Source organism: Sus scrofa, chromosome 1 (assembly GCF_054392235.1).
Source record: "Sus scrofa isolate SSC_HxYL_T2T_F1_AM1 chromosome 1, Sscrofa_HxYL_maternal_Yorkshire_Landrace_v2.0, whole genome shotgun sequence".
Classification (NCBI taxonomy): Eukaryota; Metazoa; Chordata; class Mammalia; order Artiodactyla; family Suidae; genus Sus; species Sus scrofa.
Window position 1 is genome coordinate 248,439,103 of NC_139383.1, and position 27,176 is coordinate 248,466,278.

A 27,176-nucleotide genomic window follows, 5' to 3' on the forward strand; every position below is an offset into this window, starting at 1 on the left:
AGTCCAGACAGCCCCGCACACAGAGCATCGATCCTTTCCTGGGAAAAACCTCTTCTCCCGCCAGTGAGGCCAGCGGCGGAGGCTTCAGAAAAACAGAGAGGAGAAAAACCGAGGGAGAGGGCTGGGGGTGGGAGGATGCAGAGAATGCGAATATCTCATTTCCGCTTCTCTGGGGAGCCTCGGGCTTCGTGGGTGGACAGCCATGCTGGCTGGGCCACAGCGAGATGGAGCTAGAGACCAGGGCCGGGGCCATGAGTGACCGTGCTAGGTCCCCTATAGAGAGGAGGCTGTGGTGCCTTCAGCCAACGTCTTGTCATCCAGACCTACAGAAACCCAAGTGCAGGGACCCTCTGGGAAAACTTAGAGGAAACAAGCCCATGGTCACGTTAGAGCTTCTCCAGTGTGGACTCCAGGGGTGCACAGACCCCACGCCCAGCCACTCATCAGAGGCAAGAACAGGGGCCCCCACTCCACGTGGAACCAACAGAAACATACAGACAGGCTGCCCAGTGTTTTAAAAGGGGCAAGTGTGTCCTGAGCTACAGAACAAGCAACTTATGATTGTCCTGTCCCCCAAGGCTGACTTCCCGTCTTTCTATGACACACCTGGCTCCTGTAGGTATTTCGATGTGAGACCTGTGGCTATGCCATGACACATATTGAGCAGTTTGGGTTCGATTTTTTTTTAAGGGCTACACCCACGGCATATGCAGGTTCCTAGGCTAGGAGTTGAATCAGAGCTGTAGCTTCTGGCCTATGCCAGAGCCACAGCAACACCAGATCCAAGCCTCGTCTTCCACCTACACCACAGCTCCCGGCAATGCCAGATCCTTAGCCCACTGAGCGAGGCCAGGGATCGAACCTGCATCATCATGGATACTAATCAGGTTCATTACCGCTGAGCCACAACAGGAACTCTATGGTTCAATTTTAATCTGCTCTCCTGCTGTGGTATTCCAAAATTCTGTCCCAATGCCTTCATCTAAGCAAACAATGGACAAGACCACATAACACCTCAACACCTGATTGTGTGTGGGTGTGGGTGTAACAGGGGAGTTCACAGTTTCTGGCATATCCTCACCTGGCAGTGCCCACTGTGAGAACCAAGCCTGCAGAGCAATGTTCAGAAGCCTCATAGTGGCACTCAAGGCCCTGCAGGGTCTGTCCCAGTGAGCTTCCAGTCCCACCTCCCACTGTCCCAGGGCTCAAAAGCCATGTTCCAGGCCAACGGCCATTTCCCGCATGCTCCATAGGGCCCATCTCCATCCATTCATGCTGTTCTCTTCATTTGAAGGGCCATCATCCTCCCCCTTGTCCAATCCCCCACCTTGTCAAGACCCAGCTCCAATCCACCTCCTCTAGGTAGCCTTTCTGGATTGATCGTCCCCACTTTCCCCCGAGCTCCCAGCCCCGGGTCCATTCCTGGCTATGGCCCAGAGCTCTTCCTGCCCAGACTCAGGGTGGCTGTGCCCCTACGGTGCTTCCCCTGTTGGTGAGTCTGTGGCTTCTCCTTGAGGGCAGGAGCTGCGACTGATCCCAGCAGCCCCTGCCACCCCACAGCGCCCCATCCTTGGTACAAATGCTGGCCAAGTGAGCACTGTGTGTGCCCGGCAGATGTTCCCTGAGCCAGGCCCTCTAATGTCAGACAGAAACAGGTCATGAAATCATGCTACAAAGCATTAGTGAAACACTGGTCCTTGATCTCTTGACAGAAGCATGAGACAGAAAGGCAGCAAAACACAAAGAAAAGAGAAGCGGGCTGTGTTTGCTTCAGGGGCCAGGGTGCCCTTCCCACAGGTGGAAAAGGACACTGAAAGCTGCTCTCCTGAAGGGCTAGGGCCCCCATCTGGCCTCTCTGGGCCTCTCTGCCACATAATGACAACACCAAGGCTGGTTCATTCCGAAAGAGCAAATTAAGTTTAAAAAACAATAATAATAAACAGAAAAAAGCAAAAACCACTGGCAGGTACACCTCAGAAACCAGGACCAGACTGCATGCCAGCTGGGTTGAAAAACTGGGCATTCCTTAGTGCTCATTTGGTCATCAGAAGAGGCTCGGTCTAGAAGCCTGAAGACTTTCTCTGAGTGACCCGAATGTAGCCAAAAGCCCCCATTCCAAGCCTAACCTGCCAGACCGCACATTCCGTAGAGTTTTGCTGGAATAACATGGCATTGTATTCCTGAGAAAATCCGTCTCACACATCTGTGATCCACGTCTAATAAATTTACTAGAAGTTTGGTAAATCCATTCAATGCAGCATTCCCAGGGACCTTACTCCATTCAGAGCTCCCACTCCCACCCCGCACCCTCTTCAAGGGACAGTACACAGGTTCCAGTCCTGAGGGGACTCCCTGCATCTAAGAGGATTCCTTCAAGCTCAGGCTAGACATTTAGGCACCAGCAAATGGTGAGGAGGGCTTAGAAACAGAGCAAAAGTTATACTTCATGCTGGCTGGGCTATCCAGGTAGGCTTCTTGTAAGAAGGGGCTGTGATCTGGGCTTTGAAGCTGCATCACTTAGTGGTTTACTGAAATCTGGTCCTATGCACTTCCCACCAGCCCTGGGTGCATTCTGCAGAGCTGAAGTGCACTGCCCTGTCCCCGTGGAAGGGAGCCTGGGGCGAAGCAGCCTCCAGCTCCTCTCAAATAGGAGGCAGTTCCGCCAGACGTAATATATCCTGGTGTGGAATGGGCCACAGAGGGCTGACTCTTCTCTCTTTCAATTCCCCGTCAAGACAGCTGCCAACAGAGCATATTGATCAATAATCCAGAAAACTTTGGGCAGCTCCGAACTACATCATGATTTCTGTCAATAATTATAAAAATAAAATACAGGCACTGATACTTGCACAGGGGGTGAGAGCAGTCATGGCTGCCCGTCTGGTGGGGACGACTGCAGACTTGGGGCCAGTCAGTCCTGTCAAAGTCCCTGGGCCACTTAGCTGAGTGGCCTTGGTGAAGTTCCTTTACCTCTCTGATCCCGAGTTCCTCAGTTGCAAGGTGGCATTACAGCATTCCCAGGACTACTAATATCGATGCATTTCAAAGTCTTCCATGAATCAAAAAGTGTTCCACAAATGTGAGGGCCTTTTTCCATATTTAACTCAGTCCCTGGCATGTAACACATTCTCTACGTGACAGTTAAAAAAAAAAATAGCTGCGCTAGGATTTGTTTTTAATGAGAATTATATTTCCAGATGATTTTTCTCATATTTCATCAAGCACCCCAAATTCTTTTTTTTTTTTTTTTTTGGTCTTTTTAGGGCTGCACCTGCGGCATATGGAGGTTCCCAGGCCAGGGGTTGGTTGAATCAGAGCTACAGCTGCCAGCCTACACCAGAGCCACAGCAACGTGGGATCCAATCCAAGTCTGTGACCTATACCACAGCTCATGGCAACACCAGATCCTTAACCCACTGAGCGAGGCCAGGGATCGAACCTGCGTCCTCATGGAAGCTAGTCAGACTTGTTTCCACTGAGCCATGACGGGAACTCTGCCAAATTCCTTTTTTTTTTTTTTTTTTTTGTCTTTTTGCCACTTCTTGGGCCGCTCTGGTGGCATATGGAGGTTCCCAGGCTAGGGGTCGAATCGGAGCTGTAGCCGCCGGCCTTTGCCAGAGCCACAGAAACGCGGGACCTGGGCTGTGTCTGTAACCTACACCACAGCTCATGACAACGCCAGATCTTTAACCCACTGAGCAAGGCCAGGGATCGAACCCACCACCTCATGGTTCCTAGTCGGATTCATTAACCACTGAGCCACGATGGGAACTCCCGCCAAATTCTTAATTGTCAGGAAAGTCTTGAACTAGGAGTCAGGGTCCCAATCTCATTCTGCCTCTACCACTGTGCGAACCTGGACATGTTCTTTCAGGTTCACGTAGCCTCAGTTTCCCTAAATGAACCATGGCCGGTGGGAGGCAGACAAGATTAATTTCCAATCTCTCTGCACAATGGGGCACTTTTCCTCCCCTGACTCCTGCTCATAGGGCCCTTTGCTTGCTTAAACAATGACTCCAACCCCAGGCCCTCTGAACGTTCTCTGAGGCTTTTTGCGGGCAGATGGACAATTTCTATAAAAAGCCAAAACCAGTCCCCAGCCCCTTTTATTAGCAGCTCCTGGACTCAAAAGATGCCCCTGCCCCCACCCCAGCTCAGAGGCCCTCTCACTTCCTGGCACATTCCCAGAGCCTCCTGGGACGCCTTCTCTCAGCCCCATGTCATCCCAGAGCTGAGTTACTTTCCCGTGGCTGAGACCTTGGCCTGTCCCTCGGAGCAGCCAGGGGTCCTCCTCTGAAGAAAGCCCTCCCCCCTGGCTGGGCCTGGCTCGTGTGGAGGCCCGAGCATCCTGCCGCTGACTAATGAGAGGGAGGGGACGGTGTCATACCTTGCTGGGAAGTCACAGGGCGAGTGCCGACCCAAGCTGCCTGCCATCAAATTTTAATGCTGCTGCTGACATATTTATGGAACGCCTCACCGAGTGTTTGCGAGGAGACCAGACAAGATTTACCTCCACAATTACGACCACGATGTGCGGGCTTTGCTGTGCACCCGGGAACTCACAGCACAGCGGCCCGGAGCCCCAGTGCACCCGGTGGAGGACCGCACTCAATTCTGCACACCTCTCCTGCCCCCGGCATGCAGGCCCTGGGGCCGGAGGAGACGATGAATCAGACACGGTCCCTGCCCACCGAGAGCTCGCAGTCCGCAGGAGGGGGCAACACACACATCAATTATGCAGGTCCTAGGTGGCAGAGGACCAGTGCACAGAGGAGGGGAGAGAGAGAGGCAGGCTGGCCTGGGGAGGGGAAGGGGGTATTTCTCAATCAGAGTCAGGGTCAAGAACGAAGCCAAAGATGGGGCCCTGAGGGGCCATTCAGCTGCTTCTGCTCTCCTGTCACTCGCCTGCTTGGAAGGGCTCTCAGGCTCTCCATCCCTCTCCCATGCTGGCCTCAGGGTCTCAGCACCCCTCTCCTTCAGTAGCTGTGGCCCCCATTTAATCCCAAGGCTGATGGGGTGCATGTTGCCTCCCAGATCCCTTCCTCCCATGTCAATAAATTCTTTTTTTTTTTTTGTCTGTTTAGGGCCACAGCCTCAGCATGTGGAGGTGCCCATGTGGAGGGGAGGGGTCTAATTGGAGCTGTAGCCACCAGCCTAAACCACAGCCACAGTAACATGGGATCCGAGCTGCGTCTGCGACCTACACCACAGCTCATGGCAACGCCGGATCCTTAACCCACTGAGCAAGGCCAGGGATCAAACCCGCAATCTCGTGGTTCCTAGTTGGATTTGTTTCCACTGCGCCACGACAGGAACTCCAACAAATTCTTTAAGCAGTAGTACTCTCCTGGGTGAGCTACCCCAGAAGGCAGGAACAGTGTCCAGTAACCCAGGCCCATGGTTCTCAAACCTTGCTAGCCATCGGACTCATCTGGGGAGCTTTAAGAAATCCAGACACCCAGGCCACACCCTAAACTAGTGAAACCAGAATCACTAGGATGGGGCCAGATACCAGCATTGGTCCAAACTTCCAGGGTGACTCCCTGTGCCGTATGTTTGAGAAGCAGCAGACAGGCACTTGCTACTCAGAGCGTAGCAGCTGCGGTGGGGAGCTTGCTAGAAATGCAGCGTCCTGGGCCCTGGTCTAGTCTTACTGAGCCAGTCTGATGCTCTGGAAGATGATCCCCAGGTCGTAAAGTTGGAGAGGCACTGACTCACGTTAGAGAGTTTCCAAGCATCCTCAGAAGCACACTGCATCTGGTCCCCAGGCCCTCTGAAACCAGGCCCCTAAGAAGGTGGACCTTTCCAAAGGGCAAACCTCTGTAGGCTGCCTGCTGGGAAGGGCAGGCAGGTGCGAGTGGCTTGCAGGCAGGTGGTTGGGCAGCCACCACCAGTCTCAGCAAGCCTGAGAAGGCTTATGTTCTGTGGAGGGAGCTGAATCAGGCCCACCCCTCAGGCTGCTTCTCATAACTGCCAAGGCCGGACCAGGAGGCAGGAGCCCCCCTGACGTGCCATGTGTGCCACAAACTTACCCAGTCCAGTCCCCATGAGTGAGAAAGTCAGCCCTGAAGTTGGCTGTTCTGATGGACCTCTCTTCTTTCTTAAATTCGACTGACACTTTGCATCTGGGTCCTCTGGGAGCAGCCCACACACCTAGCTGAGAGGCAGTCTTGGGGAGGAACCGGAAGAGGGGAGGGGAAGAGGCCCCTCTGGATATTTGCAGCCTAATGCTACAAGGCTGGGAGAAGCCAGAATGTGTGGCCACGCAAGCAGCTGGTCAGGTGACCAAAGCCAACGACACTTAGGATGAGGCCAGATATGGACTGCTGGGTGGACGGGAGGCACCTTGGATTCTAGTTCTGGCTCCGAAGGGATCTGGGCAGCCCCTTCCTCTCACTGAGCCTCTAAACAAAAGCAATCACCAAGGGCACCCATGGGGTTGTGGTGAGGATTCCGTGAGAGCATGGAAGAGGTCTTATCCTCAGCTGCCCACACCTGCAACTCCACATACACAGGAGGGCGACGTGTCCTGATTCTCCACTAGGGGGAGCCTGGGCAATTCTTCCTCCAGCAGAAACGAAGTCTGCAAGCATCCATCCTGGGGGAATTGCAGAAATGCCCAGCACAGACCCCTGGGGGGAATGAAAAAAAAAAAAAAAGTGCTCCTGAGCTGTCCTCCTAGCCTGGGATGCTGTGGTTGGCAGGGCTAGTCCTCTCCAAGACCCATTCTAAGCAGCCCAACAGCAGCTACTGGAAGGTTGCTACCTGGAGACCTCAAGTTCCATCAGGTCCATGCCATGGCCCCCCAAATAACAAAACCAAAGAATAGGTGGAAAGGAAAAGCCACCAGTGGCTCAAGGCATTTGGTCTGAGGTAGGCAGGATGAATAGCTTTTCATTTGCCATGTAGGGATATGTAGGTTGTTCACTGCACAAGAGCAACCAGCTGATTGGACATGTGGGGACTGAGATCCAGCCTGCTCTCCACTTGCCAAACCTTGCATCTTGGAGTGGGGCTGTATCCACACGCAGGCCGGGAGGAGCAAGGTCTTGAGAGACAAAGTGGGGGAAACGTAAGATAAGCTCTGTGGCTTCCCCTCTCTCTCTTGCTTTAGCTTCTTCACTCTGCTTTTACAGATCTGGAGGAGAGGGGGGGACATAAGGATGGATACAGTGGATCTCAAAGGCCTGTCAAAGCTGGGCCCACCTCGGTTCTCTTCTTTCAAGCCACGTTTATGCAGTGCTGAGAATATGCCGAGGACCGTAAGGGGCACACCTGCCTGCTAGGTGATGCCATCATGCCTTTCACTGTAGAGAAACATGATCTGGCTTTCAGGGTCCCACTTTTTCTTTCTTTTTTTTTCTGCCTTTTCTAGGGCCGCTCCCTCGGCATATGAGGTTCCCGGGCTAGGGGTCTAATCAGAGCTGTAGCCACCAGCCTACGCCACAGCCACAGCAATGCGGGATCCAAGCCACGTCTGCAACCTACACCACAGCTCACGGCAACGCCGGATCCTTAACCCACTGAGCAAGGCCAGAGATCGAACCTGCAACCTCATGGTTCCTAGTCGGATTCGTTAACCACTGTGCCACAACAGGAACTCCCTGCATTTTCTAAAACGGCTCTGAGGAAGGAAAACTGGACTTTATTCTGGCTCTGCCACTTGGGCAAGTTACCCTGTGTGAGCTGAGCCCTCAAGCCTCCTCCTCTGTGACATGGGAGACCATCAGTGGCAACCTGGCAGGGTCATTACAAAGGTCAAGCAGGCTGGGAAATGACCAGGCCATTGAGGTCCTCACTGGATGTCAGCTACTTCTAGAAAACCTGGCCTCCTCCTCTCTCTCATCCTCATGACAGCCCTTGGAGGAAGACCTTAAAGATGCCGAGGGGAAGGTGACTTCCCCCAAAGGCTAGCAAGCCTGGAGGCAGGACTGAGGCCAAAGACGCTGAGTCTTGGTCCAGGGGTCCATCCCCCACCCCACACCTTCTCAGCTTCCCCCAAGTCTCCATCCTGGCTGGAGCAATTCCACACACAGGTTTGGACAGAAGCGTTCCCAGGTAAGGAGGAGGCTGAGCAGAGATGTATTAAGTCAGGCCTGGAAGATAAAGACGGGAGACCGAGGCAGGGCTTGGCCTTGCTCCTTGTGGGTGTGCAGGTGGGGAAAAGTGCCACAGGGTGCCCACAGGGCCACTCTCAGAACCCACCCACCCTGAGGGTCCCTATGCCCCAGGTGGGCCTGAGTCTGGGGTCCCACTCCACCCTCATGCTGCCCCCCACCCCCCGATCCTGCCAAGGCTGGTGGGCCTGCGCACCAGCCCGCCTCCCCCACCAGTCCACCGCCTGCTTCCTCTGCTTCCTCTGGCTGGCCGGCTGGCCAGCGTGGTGGCAGGCCCTGCCTGCTCCCTGGGGAGCCCGCCGCCAGGCCTGATGGCGCTGACGGAGGGAGGGAGGCCGCCAAGCTGTCAGTCTGGAGGTGCCCCTCGGAGCCCCTCCTGGCTGGAGCGAGGAGGGTGGGCCGGCTCCAGAGCCGGGCTGTCAGGGCCTTCACAGAGATGAGGCCGGAGAGGCGCTGCCTGACAGCTCGCCCACCGAATTAGGACCATTTGCATGCTAATTTCCAGCGCTCTAACGGGCTGGCAGGCTGGCTGGGGTGTAGAGAGTGTGCAGAGCGCGCGCCATGGCCTCCCTGCCCGCGCTGGAACAATGCTTGACTGATCTAGCTGCGTTAACGAGCAAATTATGGTAATTTTGTTATTACAAATGCATAGAAATTTCCAAAGCGGGCAGCCATTCAGGGTAGCTCCCTGCTCCTCCCCGCTCCTAAATACTGAACCCCAGTTTGTACACATGGGCCCGGCACCCACTTCAGGGACGGAGCCTTCCAGGAGCCTGGCTTCCCTCGGGGCCTCCTGAGGAGTCCCAGGGTGAGCCGGCCTCAGGCCAAGGGGTCCCTTCCCAACAGCAGCCCAGCCCTGCAGGCCCCCAAACTTAACCCTCTTGTCCCCCAGCGGTCCCTGCCTAGTCCCAGGGCCTAGCAGTCCCACACACCCACCACCCTCAAGCTGGTTTCTTTCCATTCTAAGCAGGGAACATGGGTGATTCTCCTAAAAGATGCTCAGAGGTCTTGCAAAATTCAGTGATTTCTGTGTCCACTCTGGGAACTGGGCTTAGCACTCGGGAGGAGCTCAGGGATTGTCTGATGAATGAATGAATGAATGAATGAATGAGAGTAACTGAGAAGGAGAAAGAGAGGAAGAAAAGACAGAAGGGAATAAGAGAAGAGGAAGACGGTTCGGGAGGAGGGGAAGGAAAGAAGGACCAGAACTTATCCCAGAAACGAGGACAATTATGAGAGACCCCACCGGTCAGCTCTCTGGTAGCATCATTCATCCAAGACCTCACCAGATGAGTTTATTTGCCAAGCGGCAATCCCCCCCAGCATTTATAATCATCCACTGCTGAAATCACAATTTGCCCCAGTGTTTCTGGTGATCTTCTCTTTGATTAAAAGTATGTTTTTGGAAGCATGCTCTGGAATGCATCCAGACAGACACCTTTTCCAAGAAAGTGAGCTCCCTGCAGCACAGCGGAGATAGCTCCAGCCACAGGGCCCGCAGGAAGCATGGGTTCGATGGTGGGACCCAGTTAAAAACCAGTCCACACGCGGGCAGGGTCAGCTAGTTCCCTCCTGGGCCTCTGCCTGTGACCCACTGGCAGTCGTCTGATTTTATGATAGGGATTTCAGGTTCAGGCTGCTGTTATTGAAAGGTCAAGAAACTGCCTCGAATCCATTTTGGAAGTTAGTGGGGAATAAATCATCAATTACAGAGGAGCACGACACCAAGGAAGGTCTGGTCCAGGTGGCCGAGGAAGCCTGAGCCGGCCGGGCTCTTGGAGGGGCCTGTGGGAGGCAGAGACCTAAATGTGAGCTGAGATGTTTATAACCTCAGCTGAGGTCAGTGCCAGATTTTTCTATTTGTCTGATTTTCTTTTTCTTCCTTTCTTTCTTCCTTCCTTCCTTCCTTCCTTCCTTTCTTTTCTTTCTTTCTTTCTTTCTTTCTTTCTTTCTTTCTTTCTTTCTTTCTTTCTTTCTTTCTTTCCTTTTCTTTCTTTCCTTTTCTTTTCTTTCCTTCCTTCCTTCCTTCCTTCCTTCTTTCTTTCTTCCTTTCTTTCTTTCTTTCTTTTTGTCTTTTTAGGGTTGCACCCGTGGCCCATGGAGGTTCCCAGGCTAGGGATCTAATAGGAGCTGCTGCTGTCGGCCTACACCACTGCCATGGCAATTCATGATCCGAGCCGCATCTGTGACATACACCACAGCTCACAGCAGCGCTGGATCCTTAACCCTCTGAGCAAGGCCAGGGATCAAACTCGCAACCTCATGGTTCCTAGTCGGATTCGTTTCTGCTGCACCACAACGGGAACTCTTATTTGTCTGATTTTTCTAATTGAGTCACAACTTCCAGAGGGAAACTGAACCCAGGAAAAGAAAACAATCATTTCTTTTGGTCCAGCTGCAGGAGGAGCTAGGGCTTTGGCCTGGCCAACAGGCATGACCTGCATCCCAAGAGATGCTCTTGCAGCTGGCTAGGTAGGGTCCAGGGAAGATCTGGGCTTGGGAAGAATGTGAGAAGCCTGGGGGTGCAGTGGGGGGCAGGAGTCCTGCTTTGAGTCGTTCTGGAAGCCAGGTCACCAGGAACCACCCCAGGAATGCCAGGCCTGCCTGAGATCAGGAGACAAACTGTTTCCTTGTCCGTGAATCAGGGAAGGATCTAGAGGCCTGGGGAGTATCCCCCACTAGCTCAGGGGGGACAAAAGGGCAGACTGCTGCCACAGAAAGGAGGCCAGGCTGGCTCTTCCTCTGACTCGCCACGTGAACTTTTTCTTTTGTTTGTTTGTTTTTGTCTTTTTGCCTTTTCTAGGGCCGCTCCCATGGCATATGGAGGCTCCCAGGCTAGGGGTCGAATTGGAGCTGCAGCCGCCGGCCTACACCACAGCCACAGCAACTCAGGATCCGAGCCGCGTCTGCAACCAACACCACAGCTCACGGCAACGCCGGATCCTTAACCCACTGAGCAAGGCCACGGATCGAACCTGCAACCTCATGGTTCCTAGTCAGATTTGTTAACCACTGTGCCACAACAGGAACTCCTTGCCATGTGACCTTAAACAAGTCCTTTCTCTGACCTCATCTGCACACTCCCAGGCTGATTCCAGGTTGGTCCAGCCCTGTCCAGCCTACTAAAGGGAGAAGTAGCTATAAACTGTACGAGAGCCATCTCCAGCCCTTTCTGGGACACGTGTTAGAACAGACCCTGTCTCCACACAACACAGACCCACCCCGATCTAGAGCCGAGCTACCCTGAGGGCAGGTTCCTCCCCAGCTGGGGCCTCTGCTGAATCGGTGCCTTTGTGGCTGCCCCCAGGTACCTGCTCTATATTCCCACCCCCAACACCCCCACCCCCCACAAAGGTCCTGGATCGTGGTGGGTGGTGCATGGCTGCTCTCCAGATCCAACTCCCCTGCAGCGTCTTCTGCAACTGGCTCCTTCTGAGACATTCTCAGTCTGAAGTACTCTCAGAAAGTCTGCACATTCACAAAATTCTGGGACCGTGGGGGACTTGCTTCAATCTAAGATGCCTTGGTGCAGACCCGGGACCCCTCCTCTCCACTGCCTCCGCCCATCTCCTACCTGCCCTCGCAGCACCCTTCTCTTGGGTGACACAGAGAACACACAGTGTTTCTAAGCGTCAAACTCCAAATGGGCAAAGCCCTTTCCTTGTCATTTGGACTCGACCACTTGCTAGCTGTGTGACCTCAGGCAAATCGCTTTTCTTAAGCCTCAGTTTTCATCTCTGTGAAATGGGGCTAAAAATTGTGCACCCCCCCCCCACCCCCCAATGCGATGATGGGGACCTCTTGAGATCACACACGAAAAAGGCTCATTCATTGTAAAGATCCATCCGGACAGTGGTTCATCTTCTTTGCATTGTTGTGAATAAGACCTCACATCGTGCTCTGGCAGGACAATGACCGAGGCATGAGTGACCTGGAACCGCTCCTCAGATATAAGGACATGATAACACAGTTGTCATCTTAAAATTTCCTTTCCTCCCTCTTTTATGTCTCTGGCTCCCTTTCCCACTCCTTCCCTCTCTCTTTTTATCTTCCTCTCAGCCCTGGATCTCCGTCTCCCCGACTCGGGTCCTTTATTTGTGCCGTTGCACATAGACTCCTTATAAAGAAAATTCATTTGTTCAGGGTCACCGCGTGGTTTTTCATTAAAAACAAATTACCCGCATTCAGGGAGGACATCTGGGCTTCTCGGGTCCCATTAATGACTATATTTCCAGCCTCCCCGGCCCGGTTGGGCTCCCCTTGCCTGTCACCCTGCGTTCCCGGCCCCGGGAGGACAATGAGAGTGACAGTCAAGTGAAAGGGAAAACGTGAGGGATGAGGGCGAGAGGCGAGTCCCCCGAGAGGGGAAGGAAGGAAAAGTGAAAAAAATAAATAACTCAAACAGAGGGTAACAAGGGCCATTGTCTCAGCGTCTTCCAGCAAGGAGCCAGAGCAAATATTGGACGAGGGAGTCGGGGCGTGTAAGCCGAACTGAAGCCCCGTGTAATTACACAGCCAGGCCCCAAGCCCTGAGCTCTGGACCCGACAAGATCGGGAGGGGTATGTGCTGGATTTGGGGGCGCCTACTGTGTGCAGGGACTGGGAGGATGGAGGATTTCAAGGGGAGTGACCAGGAGCTGGGACAGCACTGTCACTCCAGCTCTGTCCCAGGCAGACATTAGATGAGAGATGAGCCCGGGGGGGCGGGCGTGGGGCATGGGCTTCCCCTAAAAGAGAGCCCTTGACTGGGGCCTTGAAGGATGAGTCGGACACTGATAGGTGATGATGGGGCATAGGAGGGGATATACCAGAATATGAAGTGTGGTTTCCCGGTGTTTCAGCTGGGAAGGGCTTCTCCTGGGCTGTAAAATATCTCTGGGTCAGCAAGACCAACCACGGCTCTGGGGGAGCACCAAGGAAGCCAAGGTCTTTCCCTGGGCCCCGAGGCCATTCCCTCCCACTCTCCATGGGCACCAGGGGCTGGGTGAACTTGAGACCTGAGTTCTAGGTGCCAGGCCCAGCTGCTCCCCTGACTGGCTGTGCACCCTGGCAAGACGTGGCACCTCTCTGAACTCAGTCGCTTGCCTCTGAAGTGGAGATGGACATTCCAACCTCCAAGGTACTTTCAAATTGCAGCTAGCGGAGTTCCCCTTGTGGCTCAGTGGGTTATGAACCCAGCCAGTATCCATGAGGATGGAGGTTTGATCCCTGGCCTCACTCAGTGGGTTAAGGATCCAGCACTGCTGTGAGCTATGGTGTAGGTCACAGATGAGGCGTGGATCCCACGTTGCTGTGGCTGTGGCTGGCAGCTGCAGCTCCGATTCAACCCCTTGCCTGGGAACTTCCATGTGCTGTAGGTGCAGCCCTAAAAAAGCAAAGAAAAACAAAACAAAAACCACTGCAACTAGGGGTGATGGGTGTGGCTCTCTTACAGACTGCCAAGCATCATGTGGGCTGGGGCGAGGCTTGTTGGTGGAATTAGCTTATGGGCAGAGGCAATGCGGTTTTATTCAAAAACATTCTCCTTTTGGAGGACAAGAGCCAAGGCTCACTGCTCTCCCTGCCCCTGGTAGCTCCTTGCCTCAGGCTTAGTGGTAGCGGTCAGTTCAGCTGAGGATGGGCAGCTAATGAAGTTTTGGGGGCGAGGGCTAGAGATGTCAGGAGATCAAACGTAGGAAAACAAAGATGGCCCCAGCAGTTTCTTCTTTTTTCTTTCTTTCTTTTTTTTTTTTTTTTTGCCTTTTCTAGGGCCACTCCCACGGCATATGGAGGTTCCCAAGCTAGGGGTCGAATTGGAGCTGCAGTCACCGGCCTACACCACAGCCACAGCAACTCAGGATCCGAGCTGCGTCTGCAACCTACACCACAGCTCACGGCAATGCCAGATCCTTAACCCGCTGAACAAGGCCAGGGATCGAACCCGCAACCTCATGGTTCCTAGTCAGATTCATTAACCACTGCGCGACGACGGGAACTCCCCCAGCAGTTTCAACATGGTTTTTGGAAGGACTCCAGCATGTATAGAAGCAAAAGGCATCCCAGAACCTTTATGTTCACTGTCCCTGCCCCTGAAGGGGGCATTCATTTTGCCCTCCTCACTCCGCCTTCCACCCACCAACGTGCTACTCCCTCAACAAGCCTGAGAGTCACCTCCTCCCAGGTTCCTCCCCTGACCCGGGTGGCACCACAAAGGACTTAGGAAGCTTTAGCTCTGCCCCTGGACCCCCTATCCGTTCACGTGGATGATGGCCTTTGGTCAATTTGAGCACAACTCTGCAAAAACTGCGTCCTGCCCACTGCCCCCCAACCACCTCCCTATAGAGAAATTTTGGAGCTTTCTATGCCTGACATCCCAGTCTAGGCTGGATCCTCCTTCTCTGTGCTCTGTGCTCTGCGCTCCTGGAGTCCCTGGGCTTACCTGTTACCACACCTGACCCCATAGGCCCTACTGACTCACTCATCTGCGCTACAGACTGAGACACCTCATGTCCATGTCACAGGGACAAGGGCCATGGCTTCCCCTCGCATCCCTAGGTTATGCTTGGCACATATAAATAGTCAATAAATGCTGGAAGGAAGGAAGGAAGAGAGTGAGGGGAGAGGAAAGGAAGGAAGATTCGATGAGTGGGTAGATGGACAGGATAGAAGGATGGCTGGATGGCTGGATGGGTGGATGGCTGGCTGGCTGGCTGGATGGATGGATGGATGGATGGATGATGGATGGATGGATAGAGGGAGGGGTGGATAGATGGATGGGTGGATGGATGGATACTGTGGGCTGATCAGCTCAAGGCTCCACGACTTTTTCTATTCAATATGGGTCAACAGGAGATCAGAGTCTCTCCCACGCCCCTCCTTCCCAGACACCCAGGCATTTTCCTAGGAAGGCTGCTCTTCACCCCACCTTACACACCATCACACATTAAATGCACTACAATTATGATGCTTTTTGCTGTAAACAAGGCTAAGTTTTATTATTTTTCTTTTGAAATTATTTGGCCACAAGTAATTAATATATGATTGGCTATATTTCTCAGCAATCAAGATACAGTCTAGAGAATTCTTACAAAGTGAGGAAACTTAACCTAAAAATTTGTTGTCAAAGGCAATGAAATTTTTCTAAGCCCTAAATTCAACTGTTCATCAAGGTAACCTAATGTCACCACCTGTAGACATTTAACTTAACATTGATTAATGCAAATTTCCCCATTTCTTCTTTTTAATTTCAGAGGGAAAGGAGTTGCAAAATCATTGGAAATTCCAGAAACATCCTTGGGTCTTTAGCACTGGGCCTCTCTGGGACCCCGCACCCCCACTCACTGTCCCGCAGGAAGTCCAGGCTGGGATACTAATGCCCTTTCTTCAGGAACTCAAGTCTGGTTGGGGCTGAGACACACTCACAGATAATGTCATGAAAAGTAAAAGGAGAGATGACCCAAAGCAGTCAGCTGTGTCCTGAGCCCCAGTGGGCAAGTGGCTGCTATCCAGCGGTGAAGGGGCTGGTCTAAACCCTGGATCCCTGGATGCTGTGAGGTGCTACTCCTGCATAGGGAGCCCCTCTTTCTCTTTTTAAAATCTCTTTAGGGCCACACCCACGGCCATATGGAAGTTCCCAGGCTAGGGGTCTAATTGGAGCTGTAGCTGCCGGCGTATACCACAGCCACAGTGACACAGGATCCAAGCCACATCTGTGACCTACACCACAGCTCACGGCAACACCAGATCCTTAACCCACTAAGTGAGGTCAGGGATTGAACCTGCATCCTCATGGATGCTAGTCAGATTCGTTTCTCCTGAGCCACTACGGGAACTCCGGATTAGCACATTATGAGGCCCCCTTCCTTCAGCGCCACCCCTCGGAAGTGATTACCGGATTATACTTGACTGCACAGAGCCACTGCCTTATCAGCCCCCAGTCCCAGACCTGAAGGGAAATTGCTGCCACATAGGACAGAGGTAGCAGGGCTCTAGAACCCTCCAGTTCAGCTGATGGCTGATAGCAGCAAGCAAGGACCTGTAGATTAGAAGCCCTTGTGCGGCAGGACCAGAAAGTCCCCTATGGAGCATCTAATCCAATCTCTTCACCCTCTGCCTCCTGTTTTAAGAGCGAGCAGGAAGTCCCAAGAGCACATCTAGAGGTCACACGGTGAGAGACTGGCAGCTGAAATCAAAACCCAGGACTCCTAAATTCCAATAGGATTTCACAGCCCAGCATGTTTTTCCGTTGCTGAGCCTTTGCTTCTGCAATTCTGTTCTTCCTCGGTGCTGCAAAGCACTCATAGAGCCCACGTGGAGCCTCCCCAGTATGAGCGAAGCGTCACCTCAATGCAGGGTTCACACAGGGCTTTAGTCACAGGCTCTGTACAGATCAGGCGGCTGCAGACCCCCTCATTCTCCATCCTGTGAAGGCGCAGCACCCTCACCTCTGACTCACACTCAGATCGGGTTGGGCAGAGCCTGCCATCTGTCAAGGCTGCTGTTTGCAGCACTTCGTGCCCCGGAGATTTCCAGGGGTAGAGACTCTGGGTCTTCTTACGCATAGACCCTCACCCAGCAGTGCCCTCCAACTTCTCAGGCTGGTAAACTCAGCCTTCAAGAGGCGGCTCAAATGACCTTCGCTGGGAAGTCTTCTCTGATTTGCCCCCACCCTCCCCATCGCCCTAGCAGACCTAGCAGCCTCTCTCCTGCATTTTCTCAGCAGAATCCTAGATTTTAGCACTAAACGTGGCATGAAAGGATGGTTTTTTGTTTGTTTGTTTGTTTGTTTTTTGGGTTTTTTTTTTTTGTTTTTTTTAATGCCTATCTCCCCAGCTAGACTTGTGAGTTCCCTGAGGGCAGGAATGGTATGTGCAACACCATACCTAGCCCAGAACAGGCACCCAGTGTCTCTCAGGAAAAGTCACAGAATGAATGAATGAACAAATGAATGGCCAGCCCACCCTGGCTGTGCCTGGCATTCCCCGGGGTCTAGTTCCTAGTGTGGCTGAGGGACTGGAGGCCACTAGAGGGCAGCAAAGGGTCAGGAACAAGCAACAGGTGTGCCCCACCCACCCACCTCCCGCCCCCCCGCCTCCCCCCACCCAGAGCCCAGGCCTGGCTTTCGCAGAACCTTGAAGGAAACTTGGAAAGTGCCCAGGCCACAGGACCAGCAGGAGCCCCTGGCAGTAAGAGAGAAGAAAGAGCTAAGAACAAAGGCCCTTCATTCCCTAAGCAAACACTCATGAGCCTGATGCTTGGGCCAGGAAGGCACTTGGGGACCAGTGGTCCAATCTCCCATCTGATGCTCCACTCCCCTCGCCATGTCCTCAACTGGCTTCTGCTGGTCCCTTCCCATACGTTCAGTTCTAGTTTTGAGGAAGAGTCTCTGTATGAGGCTGCAAAGGGTGTCCCTCGGACTCCCATTCTCTGGTCCCAGCCATGCCCAGGCTCAGGGAGGTCCAGAAGGCAGAAATGTCACTCCAGACCAATCCAGCAAGGCCCTGGCTGAGCTCTGTCCGAATCCACGCTTTTGCCTCCCTGCTTGGTGCTGGGCCCCCCATCCTCATGCCTGCAGGCCTTTCACAGAGCAATTGATGCTCTGAGTCAGGGAAGGGCTTGCTACAGACAAAAGAACCCCCCGTCCTGCTCCCCCTCCAGACTTCCAGATCCTTCCTATCTCACATGGCTGGTGCCTCCCTAACAGCAAACCTTCATTTGCCTTAAAAACAGCAAAGCAGGTCAGCTCAGAGAGGTCACGGGGCTCATGCCTAATCACACAGCTAGTCCGTGCGGAAGCCACCCTCCTGCAGCACCCTCATTTCTCCTGGGGCAATTCCAGCTCTCTTTGGACCAGACCTTGCCCCTGTGCTCCTGACCGGCTTTAGCACCTGTCAGCAGAGCACCTTGTCTGGATGTCTGTTTGGTCTCCAAGAGCTGACAAGTCCAAATCCTAAACTTGCTGGCCACCGGCTTCCTCCTCAACCAGCTCCTGTCCTGTCAACCCCACTTACCCAGGCTGGGCTGGCTGGGCCCCGCTCCCACCCACACAGACCCACTCCAGTTCCTGGGCTCAGCCCCCAGCCAACCTCCTCTTCCGACGGCCAAGGATGCTCTTCTGACAACCCAGCTTAAGGCCCTCTTTGCCAGGACACCTTTCTCAAGTGGACCGACCCCAGATGCCTCTCTGTTTTCTCCAGGCCTGATGTTTAGAGTCTGCCCCTACTTCTGCAGGTGACATTCCCGTTTGTCACTGTATGCTTTTCTGATTGGTTCTACTGCTGATCCATGGGCTCCATGGGGTAGCAGGAGCTCAGCTGGAGAGCTTGTAATGTGATGCCAGCTGGGCCAGGCCAGCTTTAGGCAGACCTGCTAAGCTTCTCTCTTCGCCCCCACACCCAGCGGAGACCTTTGTGTCAATAAGAGCAGCAATAATAATTACCCCTTACCTTGCACCGACTATGTTCCAGGCAAAAATTCTCAGAGGTTATATATATATTATAGCTGTCCCTCGGTATCTGCCTGGGACTGGTTCCAGGAGCCCCGCGGATACCAAAATCCACGGTGCTCAGGTTCCTTCTATAAAATGATGTGTATTTGCATATAACTGACACACATCTTCCTGTCTACTTTAAATCATCTCTTGATTACTTATAATACCTAGTACAATATAAGCGCTATGTGAAGAGTTGCTGGCACTACGCAAGTTTTGCTCTTTGGAAATTTCTGGAGTTTTTTTTTTTTCCAACCATTTTCTACCCACAGTGTTGAATCCATGGATGCAACCCCCCACAGCTACAGAGCCCCAACAGTACCTGGTATGGTGCTCACTCTTAGTATCCTCATCATCCTCATTTTATAGATGAGGAAGAAACTAGGGTCCAGAGAGGTTATGTCACTTACTCAAGTCACACAGCTAGTGAGAGGCGGGAGGGTGATTCCACACCAGGCCGTCGGGCTCCAGAGTCCCCGCTCGTAACCACCCAGCCTCCCTGCTTCACCACGGGGCTGTCACTGTGGGCCTGCAGGCAGCCCAGCTTCCTTGGCTGCATTGTTGCAGCACTGGGCTGAGGTCTGAGCCCTGGGCAGCCCAGCCCCAACCATCACCATCATCTTTTGTTTCCGCTCCTATTGCCGGGGTGCTACTATGGGTCAGGCACTCTGCCAGGAACTAGGGACACAGCGGTCGATAAAACAGGCACAGCTTTGTGGACTGTACCACCCAAAGGTACTGTGCAGGCCTGAGGGGACACCAGACGAGGAGGGAGGCAACTGCCGATGAAATTCCTTCCATTGTGCTTCGGCTCCCAAATGAAAAGCACAGGACGCTCTGAGAGCGGCGTGACGGGGTCCTGGTTGAGGTGGTGTGGTGGGCAGAATCACGCCTGCCCCGCTCCCCCCCAAAGATGTCCCTTATCCCAACCCTGGAACCTGTGACTATGTTAGGTTATAGGGCAAAAGGGAATTAAGGTTGTTAATTAGTTGACCTGCAGATAAGATTATCCCAGATAATCCGGTGAGTCAATAAATCCGCAAAGGTCTTTAGAAGTGGAAGACAAGCCAGGAGAAAGCAAACCTGAAAGATGGTGGCATGATGAAGACTCAGCATGATGCAGGGCCCCAGAGCAAGAGATATGGGGCAGCTATAAGCTGTGAAAGTTAAGGACAGGACTCCCCCCTAGGGCCCCAGAGGGAATACAGCCCTGCTGACCCCTGGACTTCAGCCCAGGAAGACCCATTTTGCGGTTTGTTTTTGTTTTTTTTTTTTTTAAAGCCGCACCCGTGGCATATGGAGGTTCCCAGGCTAGGGGTCAAATCGCAACGATAGCTGCCAGCCTACACAACAGCCACAGCAATGCAGGATCCATGCCGCATCTGCAACCTACACCACATTTCATGGCAACACAGCATCCTTAACCCACGGAGCGAGACCTGGGATCGAACCTGTATCCTCATGGATGCTAGCAGGATTTGTTTCCACCACACCACAGTGGGAACTCCCAGAGGACCCACTTTGGATTTCTGACCTCCAGAGCTGTAAGATGAGAAATTACTTTAAGTCCCTAGTATACGGTATCTCGTCACAGCAGCAAGAGGAAGCTAACACATATTTGGCGACAGGGAAGGCCCCTCTGAGGAGGTGACTCCCTCAGGGATGAGAGGGAGCCAGGCAGGCTGGGCCAATGGGTGGTGGAAGTGGGAGAGGGGGCTGGACGGCAAGAGGAGCCTTGGGGGCCTCTCTGTCCCCCCACCGGGGTCTGAGGCGCCCAGGGTCTGCAGACTTCCCCACTGGCCTCTGGGTCCCCTCCGCCCTCAACCTCACCTCCCACTTCTTCAAGGAAATGCGGAAACCATGAGTTAATTGAACAGTGTAACTGGATGGCATTTAGAAATGACGTCTACCCATCCATGGCAAGTAGAGTGCCCAGGACCACAGAAGCCCGCCAGTCTCCCCATCAACTAGCTGCTTATCTGCTGCAGCCCAGGGAAGGTGAACACAACATGGTCAGCAATTCCTGGCACTTTGGCCTCATAAAGCCCCTGAAGCGACATCCACTAAGGGGAGCATGGGTAGCCCGGGCTCATCTCAAAGACATTTGGTTACCTTGCTTCTTAGACTCATAAAGGGCAGTGAATGCCCCTTCCTTTCCCCCAGCCCAGAATTTTTGAGAGTTTCAAATGCCATGTCGATATCTGTTAGGTTGTGCAAATATCTTCAGGCAGGAATCAACTAGTTATACCAATCCAGACACTATGGAATCTTTGGTGCAAAACTTTTGGCATTTGCTGGGACCTGACGAAAATAAAATCTGAAAACTGTCTCCACTCTGAGCTGATGTGATGGGCCGTATTTGCTTTAGTCGACGTAACTAATCAGCAAAGAGCTTTACAGGGTTTGCGGAGCCGAGGGAACTGCATCTACAAACGCTAAGAGATGATGGAGAAGCCCCGTTTCGCAGGCGAGAAAACACCCTGGAAGCTGAAAGGGCAGACAACCCCTGATGGCGGAGTCAAATTCAAAATAAACAAGAGTGCAAGCCACCGAGCAATGAATGTGGAAAAACATAATGTCTATTTCATCAGGCCCCAAAGTTCAACGGCCCAAATGTACGCTGGATAGGACCCCTCCTTGGTGCGTCCTAAAAGCAAACCTTATCCATGGAAGCCTTCCTGTATCAGTGAAAGAGGCAACAGCCAAATGGTTCCCCAAATGTAGGGTAGGGCAAACGGCTCAGAAGATTTTGGCTTCCCTGGAGATTCACTGCCAGGCGTGGAGGGAGGACTGTCTCATAGAGTGAAACAGACCGTTGCTGTGTACCAGCCTGAGAGAGACAAAATCAGGATAAACGACTCCCCTGAAGCCTTGCTCGGCTGGCTTCTCCAAAGGCTACCAACATGCCCTTGGGGTCTGGGAAATGGTATCGCCCGGAGTCACAATGGAAGGAATGCCCCCAGGATCCAGAAATCCCAGGGGGTAGGGATCAGAAATCTGAACAAAGCTGCAATCGCGAAGCAGGTTGTGGTATATCCATGTCCTAATCCCTGGAAACTGGGAACATTATTCACAACAAAAAGGGGTGGGAGGTGGGGTCTTCGTAGCTGTGATTAAGTTAAGGATCTTTTGGTTTCTTTTCTTCTTCTTTTTTTTTTAGAGCCTCACCCCAGGCATATGGAGGTTCCCAGTCCAGGGGTCCAATCAGAGCTACAGCTGCTGGCCTACACCACAGTCACAGCAGTGCAGGATCTGAGCTGCATCTGTGACCTACACCACAGCTCCTGGCAACGCTGGATCCTTAACTCACTGAGGGAGGCCAGGGATCGAACCTGCAACCTCATGGGTCCTAGTCAGATTCGTTTCCACTGCACCACAACGGGAACTCCCAAGTCAAGGATCTTGAAATGGGAGGATTATCTCTCATTATCTGTGTGATTACATGCAGCCTTACATGAGAGAGTTCAAGGAAGACCATCCCCCTCCCGCCACACACACACACACACACACACACACACACACACACAAGTGCTATGAAGATGGGGTGGAGAGAGAGTTGCAGATGGGAGTGACGTAGTCACAAGCCGTGGAATGCAAGGAGCCACAAGGAGGTGGCAGAGGAAAGGGACGGGTCTTTCCCTAGGGCCCCCAGAGGGAGGTGCCCCTGCCAAAATGCCTGTCTTTCTCCTTACTGTGCACCCCCGTCTACACAGAGTCCCAGGGGACCACACCACCCCGCTGGCCCTGCGGCCATCCCTATCCAGCTGCAAGGAGTCACCATCAGTTCTGCTGGGGGCTCTGCAAGGTCCTCAGCTGTTTGTATCCCAAGCCTGGAGCTGTCATGGTGGCTGGAGGGCGGGCTCTGTTTGGATAAACTCGGAAAAGTTCAGCTGCTTCTCTGAACTCAGCCTCTTTGGGGTTGGCAGCAGGGAGCCGGCTAGGTGGCATTGGCTTCACCTGCCAATGTGTTCTCGGGACAGGGGCTGGGGCTCCCACCTCTGCCTGTGCAGTCACTGTGAAGCATGTGGTGACAGACTCAAGACAGAAAGGAATGCTGAACTGGGGGGCAGAAGACCCCGATTCCAGTCCTCCCACTTCCAAGCTCTGAAGCCTTGAACAATTCCCTAACTTCTCTGAAAATCTCAGCCTCCTCTTTTTTTTCTTTTTGTCTTTTTCTAGGGCCGCACCTGCAGCATATAGAGGTTCCCAGGCTAGGGGTCTAATCAGAGCTCTAGCCACCCGTCTACACCACAGCCATGGCATGCCAGTTCCGAGCCACGTCTGTGACCGACACCACAGTTCACAGCAACACTGGATCCTTAACCCACTGAGCAAGGCCAGGGATTGAACTCGCAACCTCATGGTTCCTAGTCGGATTCATTAACCACTGAGCCACGACGGGAACTCCTCAGTCTCCTTCTGACACCCGGGACCCTGCCCACCTTACAAGGCTGTAACACCGGAGGTTCCTGGGGAAGCACCTTGCACTTAATAAAGTGCTCCACAAATGCAAGGGGCTGTTACCGGGTGGGCAGGGCCCCTCTCTGAAGGCTGCCCTCACTTGCTAAGGGCTGGGAAATGGAAGAGGGGTGTCATGGGGGGAGGAGGGGGTGTGTCCCGCCGCCTCTGCTTGCCCTGAGCACGTGGTCTCCCTCTGCTCTGCCACGGCCTGTCCTGGCAGCAGCAAAGGCAAAGACTCTGTAGGCATGAACCTGGCAGGCCTCCCCAGCTTGGCAAGGCCCAGGGCAAGGGGACACACAGAGGCCATTTCCCATATGTCTCATATTTAAAAGTCATAAATCAAGCTAACAAACCGTTAAATGAAATATGCTCTGTCCTCCTACCTTGTTAAATAGCTCTCCGTAATAACCCGGAAGGCCAGGAGCATATTTAGAGTTTGGGGACTCCTTGGCACCTGCGCCAGCGCTCAGCTGCATGGGGAGAGCCCACCTGAGCTCTGCTCTGCCCGGCTTCCTTTCCCAGCTCTGCTCAGCCTCACCCTGGCCTTGAGCACAGGTGTAGACGCCCAGCCTCTATGTCCAAGCTCTGTCTGTGAAGAGCCGGTCCTCAAGCCCTGGGGTGCACACGCTGTGATATGGGCTGGGAGGAGGCTGGAAGAGGCTTGGGGCTATTGGCGCAGGACCCCCCCAGGTGGGCGAAAAGGAGGGGTGTGGGCACCAGGTGGGCACCTCCATCCTCTTGGCCCTGCAGACTCCCGGGTTCATGGATGGGGGGACACTGCCCCCGCAGTGTGGGGGGCAGCTCCAGAGCAGGGTCCCTCCTGCCTGGTCTCAGGGTGGTTCATGCTGGCTCATGGCTTCTAGTCCTGGCACTGCCTCCTCCTTGCAGGGTGACTTCAGCATGTCCCAGCCCCTCTCTGATCTTTAGCCAGGTCCCGACCTCTCTGAGTTCAGACCCCCTGTGGAGACGGCGAGGGGGTTCTGAGTGACAGTCAAGGGCCCCCCTCCCATCTCTGCCGTCCTCCCAGGTGCTACCCCGGGCTGGTCTGGCCCCACCGCAGCCCCAGCTGCCGAGAAAGAGGCCAAGAGTGCAGACGTCTGCCTGATTTATTCAGGTCCACTCCTCAGAAGCGGAGAGGGCGCCAGGGCTGTTTGGGGGGATGCCCCCTGGAACCCCGGCCACTGCCTGCTGCAAATTCGCAGACAGTGCAAACTCACCAGGCACCATCCCTGTCAGCGTCGGCGCTGAGTAGCTGCCCTGTCCAGCGGGGGGGACGTGCGGAGGGTACCCGGGGAGGGTCGTGCTTGCCAAGTCGCGGCCTGAGGAATCAAAGCAACAAATCACAGGGTGAGCATCTCCACGGCCAGCTGCTCATGTCCACAGCTCCCCGGACTCCGTACATTTGTCACGTCTGGATGCTTAACGCCAGTGTGCCCCAGTCTGCATATGTGTGCACGCGTGCATGCACACACTCACACACACACACACACACAATTTCTCTCTCTCACCATCCCTCCAGCCAGCCAGGCCTCACTCAGCAGGAAGCAGGGATGACTCTGCCAAGCCCTGAGAAACCAGAGTTCTGGCCAGTTAGTTCCCTGTGTTCCCTACACCCCCAGGTAGGGCTTGGACTTCTTCATCTCCACATCTTTGCTCCTCTTGTGTCCTCTGCACACAGACCAACACCACCTGCCTCCCAAGACCAACCCGGCTGCCTCCTTCCTCTTCTTTGACGGTCCCTGCAGTGGGCAGGGCTCTGCCGGCCTTAGATCAGTATCTGGTCCTAAGGGAATTTTTCCTCTTTGGGCCTAAAGCTTGTCATTCATTCAGTGATAGTGCAGGAAGCCCCTCCTGACACTAGACACAGTTCTAGGCTCCGGGATATGGAAGTTAAGGCCTCAGCCCTCAGGGGCAGACACTGCCGTGGGTCCATGTCTACTTGCTGCAGGCTGACAGCTTCTAGAAGACAGGGTGATCCCTCATTCAGCACCCAGAAAACCTGCCTCCCCCACGGAGTGTGGTACCGAGCAAGCTCTTAGTGAATAAATGCATGAACGAATGAACCAGCCAAGTGGTCTGGGTTCTAGATTATGTGGAAGAAAATCCCAAGGTAGTAGATTGCTACCAGGGAAGTGTCACCGAGGTGTGTCTGCCGCTTCCGGAAAGAATGGGGCTATAGCCCTTCAAATATCCCCAATGAAAGAATGGGGCTATAGCCCTTCAAATATCACCAGTGATGTGTATGGGCCAAGGTGCTCATACAGAAGACCAGCGATCCAGACCCTGAGCAGTTCCGTCTGGTCAGTGATGCCCTACTGAGCCCTGAGGATGAGACCCCACCCTGGTGGGAGGAACTAACAGTTGCCCCTGGAAAAAAGGGATGCACCTGCTGCCAAGTGGGTTGGAAATGACGTTGCCTGGGGATGAGGGAGGGAGGGCAAAACCTTGACCTCTTCTGGACAATGAGGACCGGGGAGGCCAAAAGAGGCCCAGGGGTGTGAGGGAGCAGCCCCTGACCCTGCAGAGCCAGGCTGGGCCCCCAGAGCCTTCCCCAGGGCCCAGCGGGGCAGTGCAGGCAGGACACAGGACTTTGAACACCAGCTCCAGTAGCCAGCATGGAGAGGTGCTGGCCAGCGATGAGAGGTCCCCAAGGAGAGGGACCACATCTGACCAATGCCCACCAGAGAATCCAAGCCAGCGTGTGCCATGAGCCCACGAACATTCCTCCAGAGGACAGAATAGCCCTTCTAGTGCCAGTCATTCAAAGACTGCCCAGTCAGCACCCAGAGGCTGCCTCATTTCTCAAGTTCTGCTTATCTTCTAGAACTTTGCTGAGCACCAGGCAGCTGCTGCACAGCAGGATTCCTCCCTCTGTCTCTCTTCTCATCACCTCCCTGGCTTTAGACCGGGCACCCAGTTTATGACAAGCATGGCTCATGTCTCTAAACATACTGCATTGCTACAGGAGAACAGATGCACTGGGATTTAACTCCCGGAGTCCTTAATCCCACCTACAAACTGTACATGACTCCCCATGAGAGATGAGACCAGATAGAACTGACCACACTTAGAAGGTTTTTCAGGAAGCTTGCCCCACCTAGCCTCCCTTCTACCTCCCCGCCCCACCCCGACCCAGCACCCACAACCCTGATGGCAGCTCCTCCCTACAGAGTTTAAGCTCCAAGATCAAGTCTTTGTACCCCAAGGTCAAAACGGCAGAGCCCTACCAACATTTGCTAAATGAGTGAAAGGCATTGCCCCACTGGAGAAACAGGAACTCATTGGAGGCATAATAATCCCCATCCGACTGTGGTCAAGGGCCAGCGGAGCTTTCCTCGACCAACCCCTGTTGCCACCACGGCAGGCAGAAGGGAGCAACTGGCTTAGTCCCACAGGGGGCCAGGGGCAGGTGCCTCTGCCCATTAGCCCAGGAGCCACCTCTCTCTTAAGCAGCATCATGTTGGGGGTTGGGGGAGCTCCCAGGCTCAACACAGAGTTTTCTCCACACTTGCTACAGAGATCTGGTGACCGAAGGGCTGCTGAAAAGATGTCGGAGGAAGCAGAGGGAGCACAAGTGTCAGGCTAGTTGGTACAAGATCATGATGCTGGGGGCCAGACTGTGAGCCGTGCACAAAAGACAGCCTAGCTGGGGCTGTTCAGGTGGGCCGGCTTCCCTACCAACCCATGGAGCACCCACCCAGCCCCACTCCAGGCTCACACTTATGACAACAAACCACAAATGCTTACATGGAAATTGTAAACATCGGGCTCTGTTCTCAGTCTTTTTTTTTTTTTTTTTTTTTTTTTTGTCTTTTTTGCTCTTTAGGGCCGCACCCACAGCATATGAAGGCTTCCAGGCTAGGGGTCAAATCGGAAGTGCAGCTGCTGGCCTACACCACAGCCACAGCAATGCGGAATCTGAGCTGCATCTGCAACCTACCACCGCTGCTCAAGGCGACGCCGGATCTTTAACCCACTGAGCAAGGCCAGGGATTGAACCCACAACCTCATGGTTCCTAGTCAGATGTGTTTCTGCTGCGCAACAAAGGGAACTTCAAATTCTCTCTCTCTTTTTTTTTAAGGGCTGCACCCACAGCATATGGAGGGAGGTTCCCAGGCTAGGGGTTGAA

The 27,176-nt window shown here is 53.7% G+C and overlaps 1 protein-coding gene across 8 annotated transcripts in view; it reads right to left on the bottom strand.

Moving 5' to 3' along the window:
* PAX5 (paired box 5) overlaps nt 1–27,176 on the bottom strand; it is a 212,210-nt gene that overhangs the window by 22,790 nt on the left and 162,244 nt on the right. For 6 of the 8 annotated variants that reach the window (XM_003122019.7, XM_084990016.1, XM_084990031.1 and 3 more), the window contains one exon: nt 24,264–24,365. In XM_003122019.7, coding sequence (XP_003122067.3) covers nt 24,264–24,365 — 102 coding nt within the window. Of the gene's footprint in view, nt 1–10,061; nt 10,301–22,864; nt 24,366–27,176 lie in introns of those variants that run through there. The other 2 variants (XR_014824167.1, XM_084990046.1) reach the window with 2 other exon arrangements.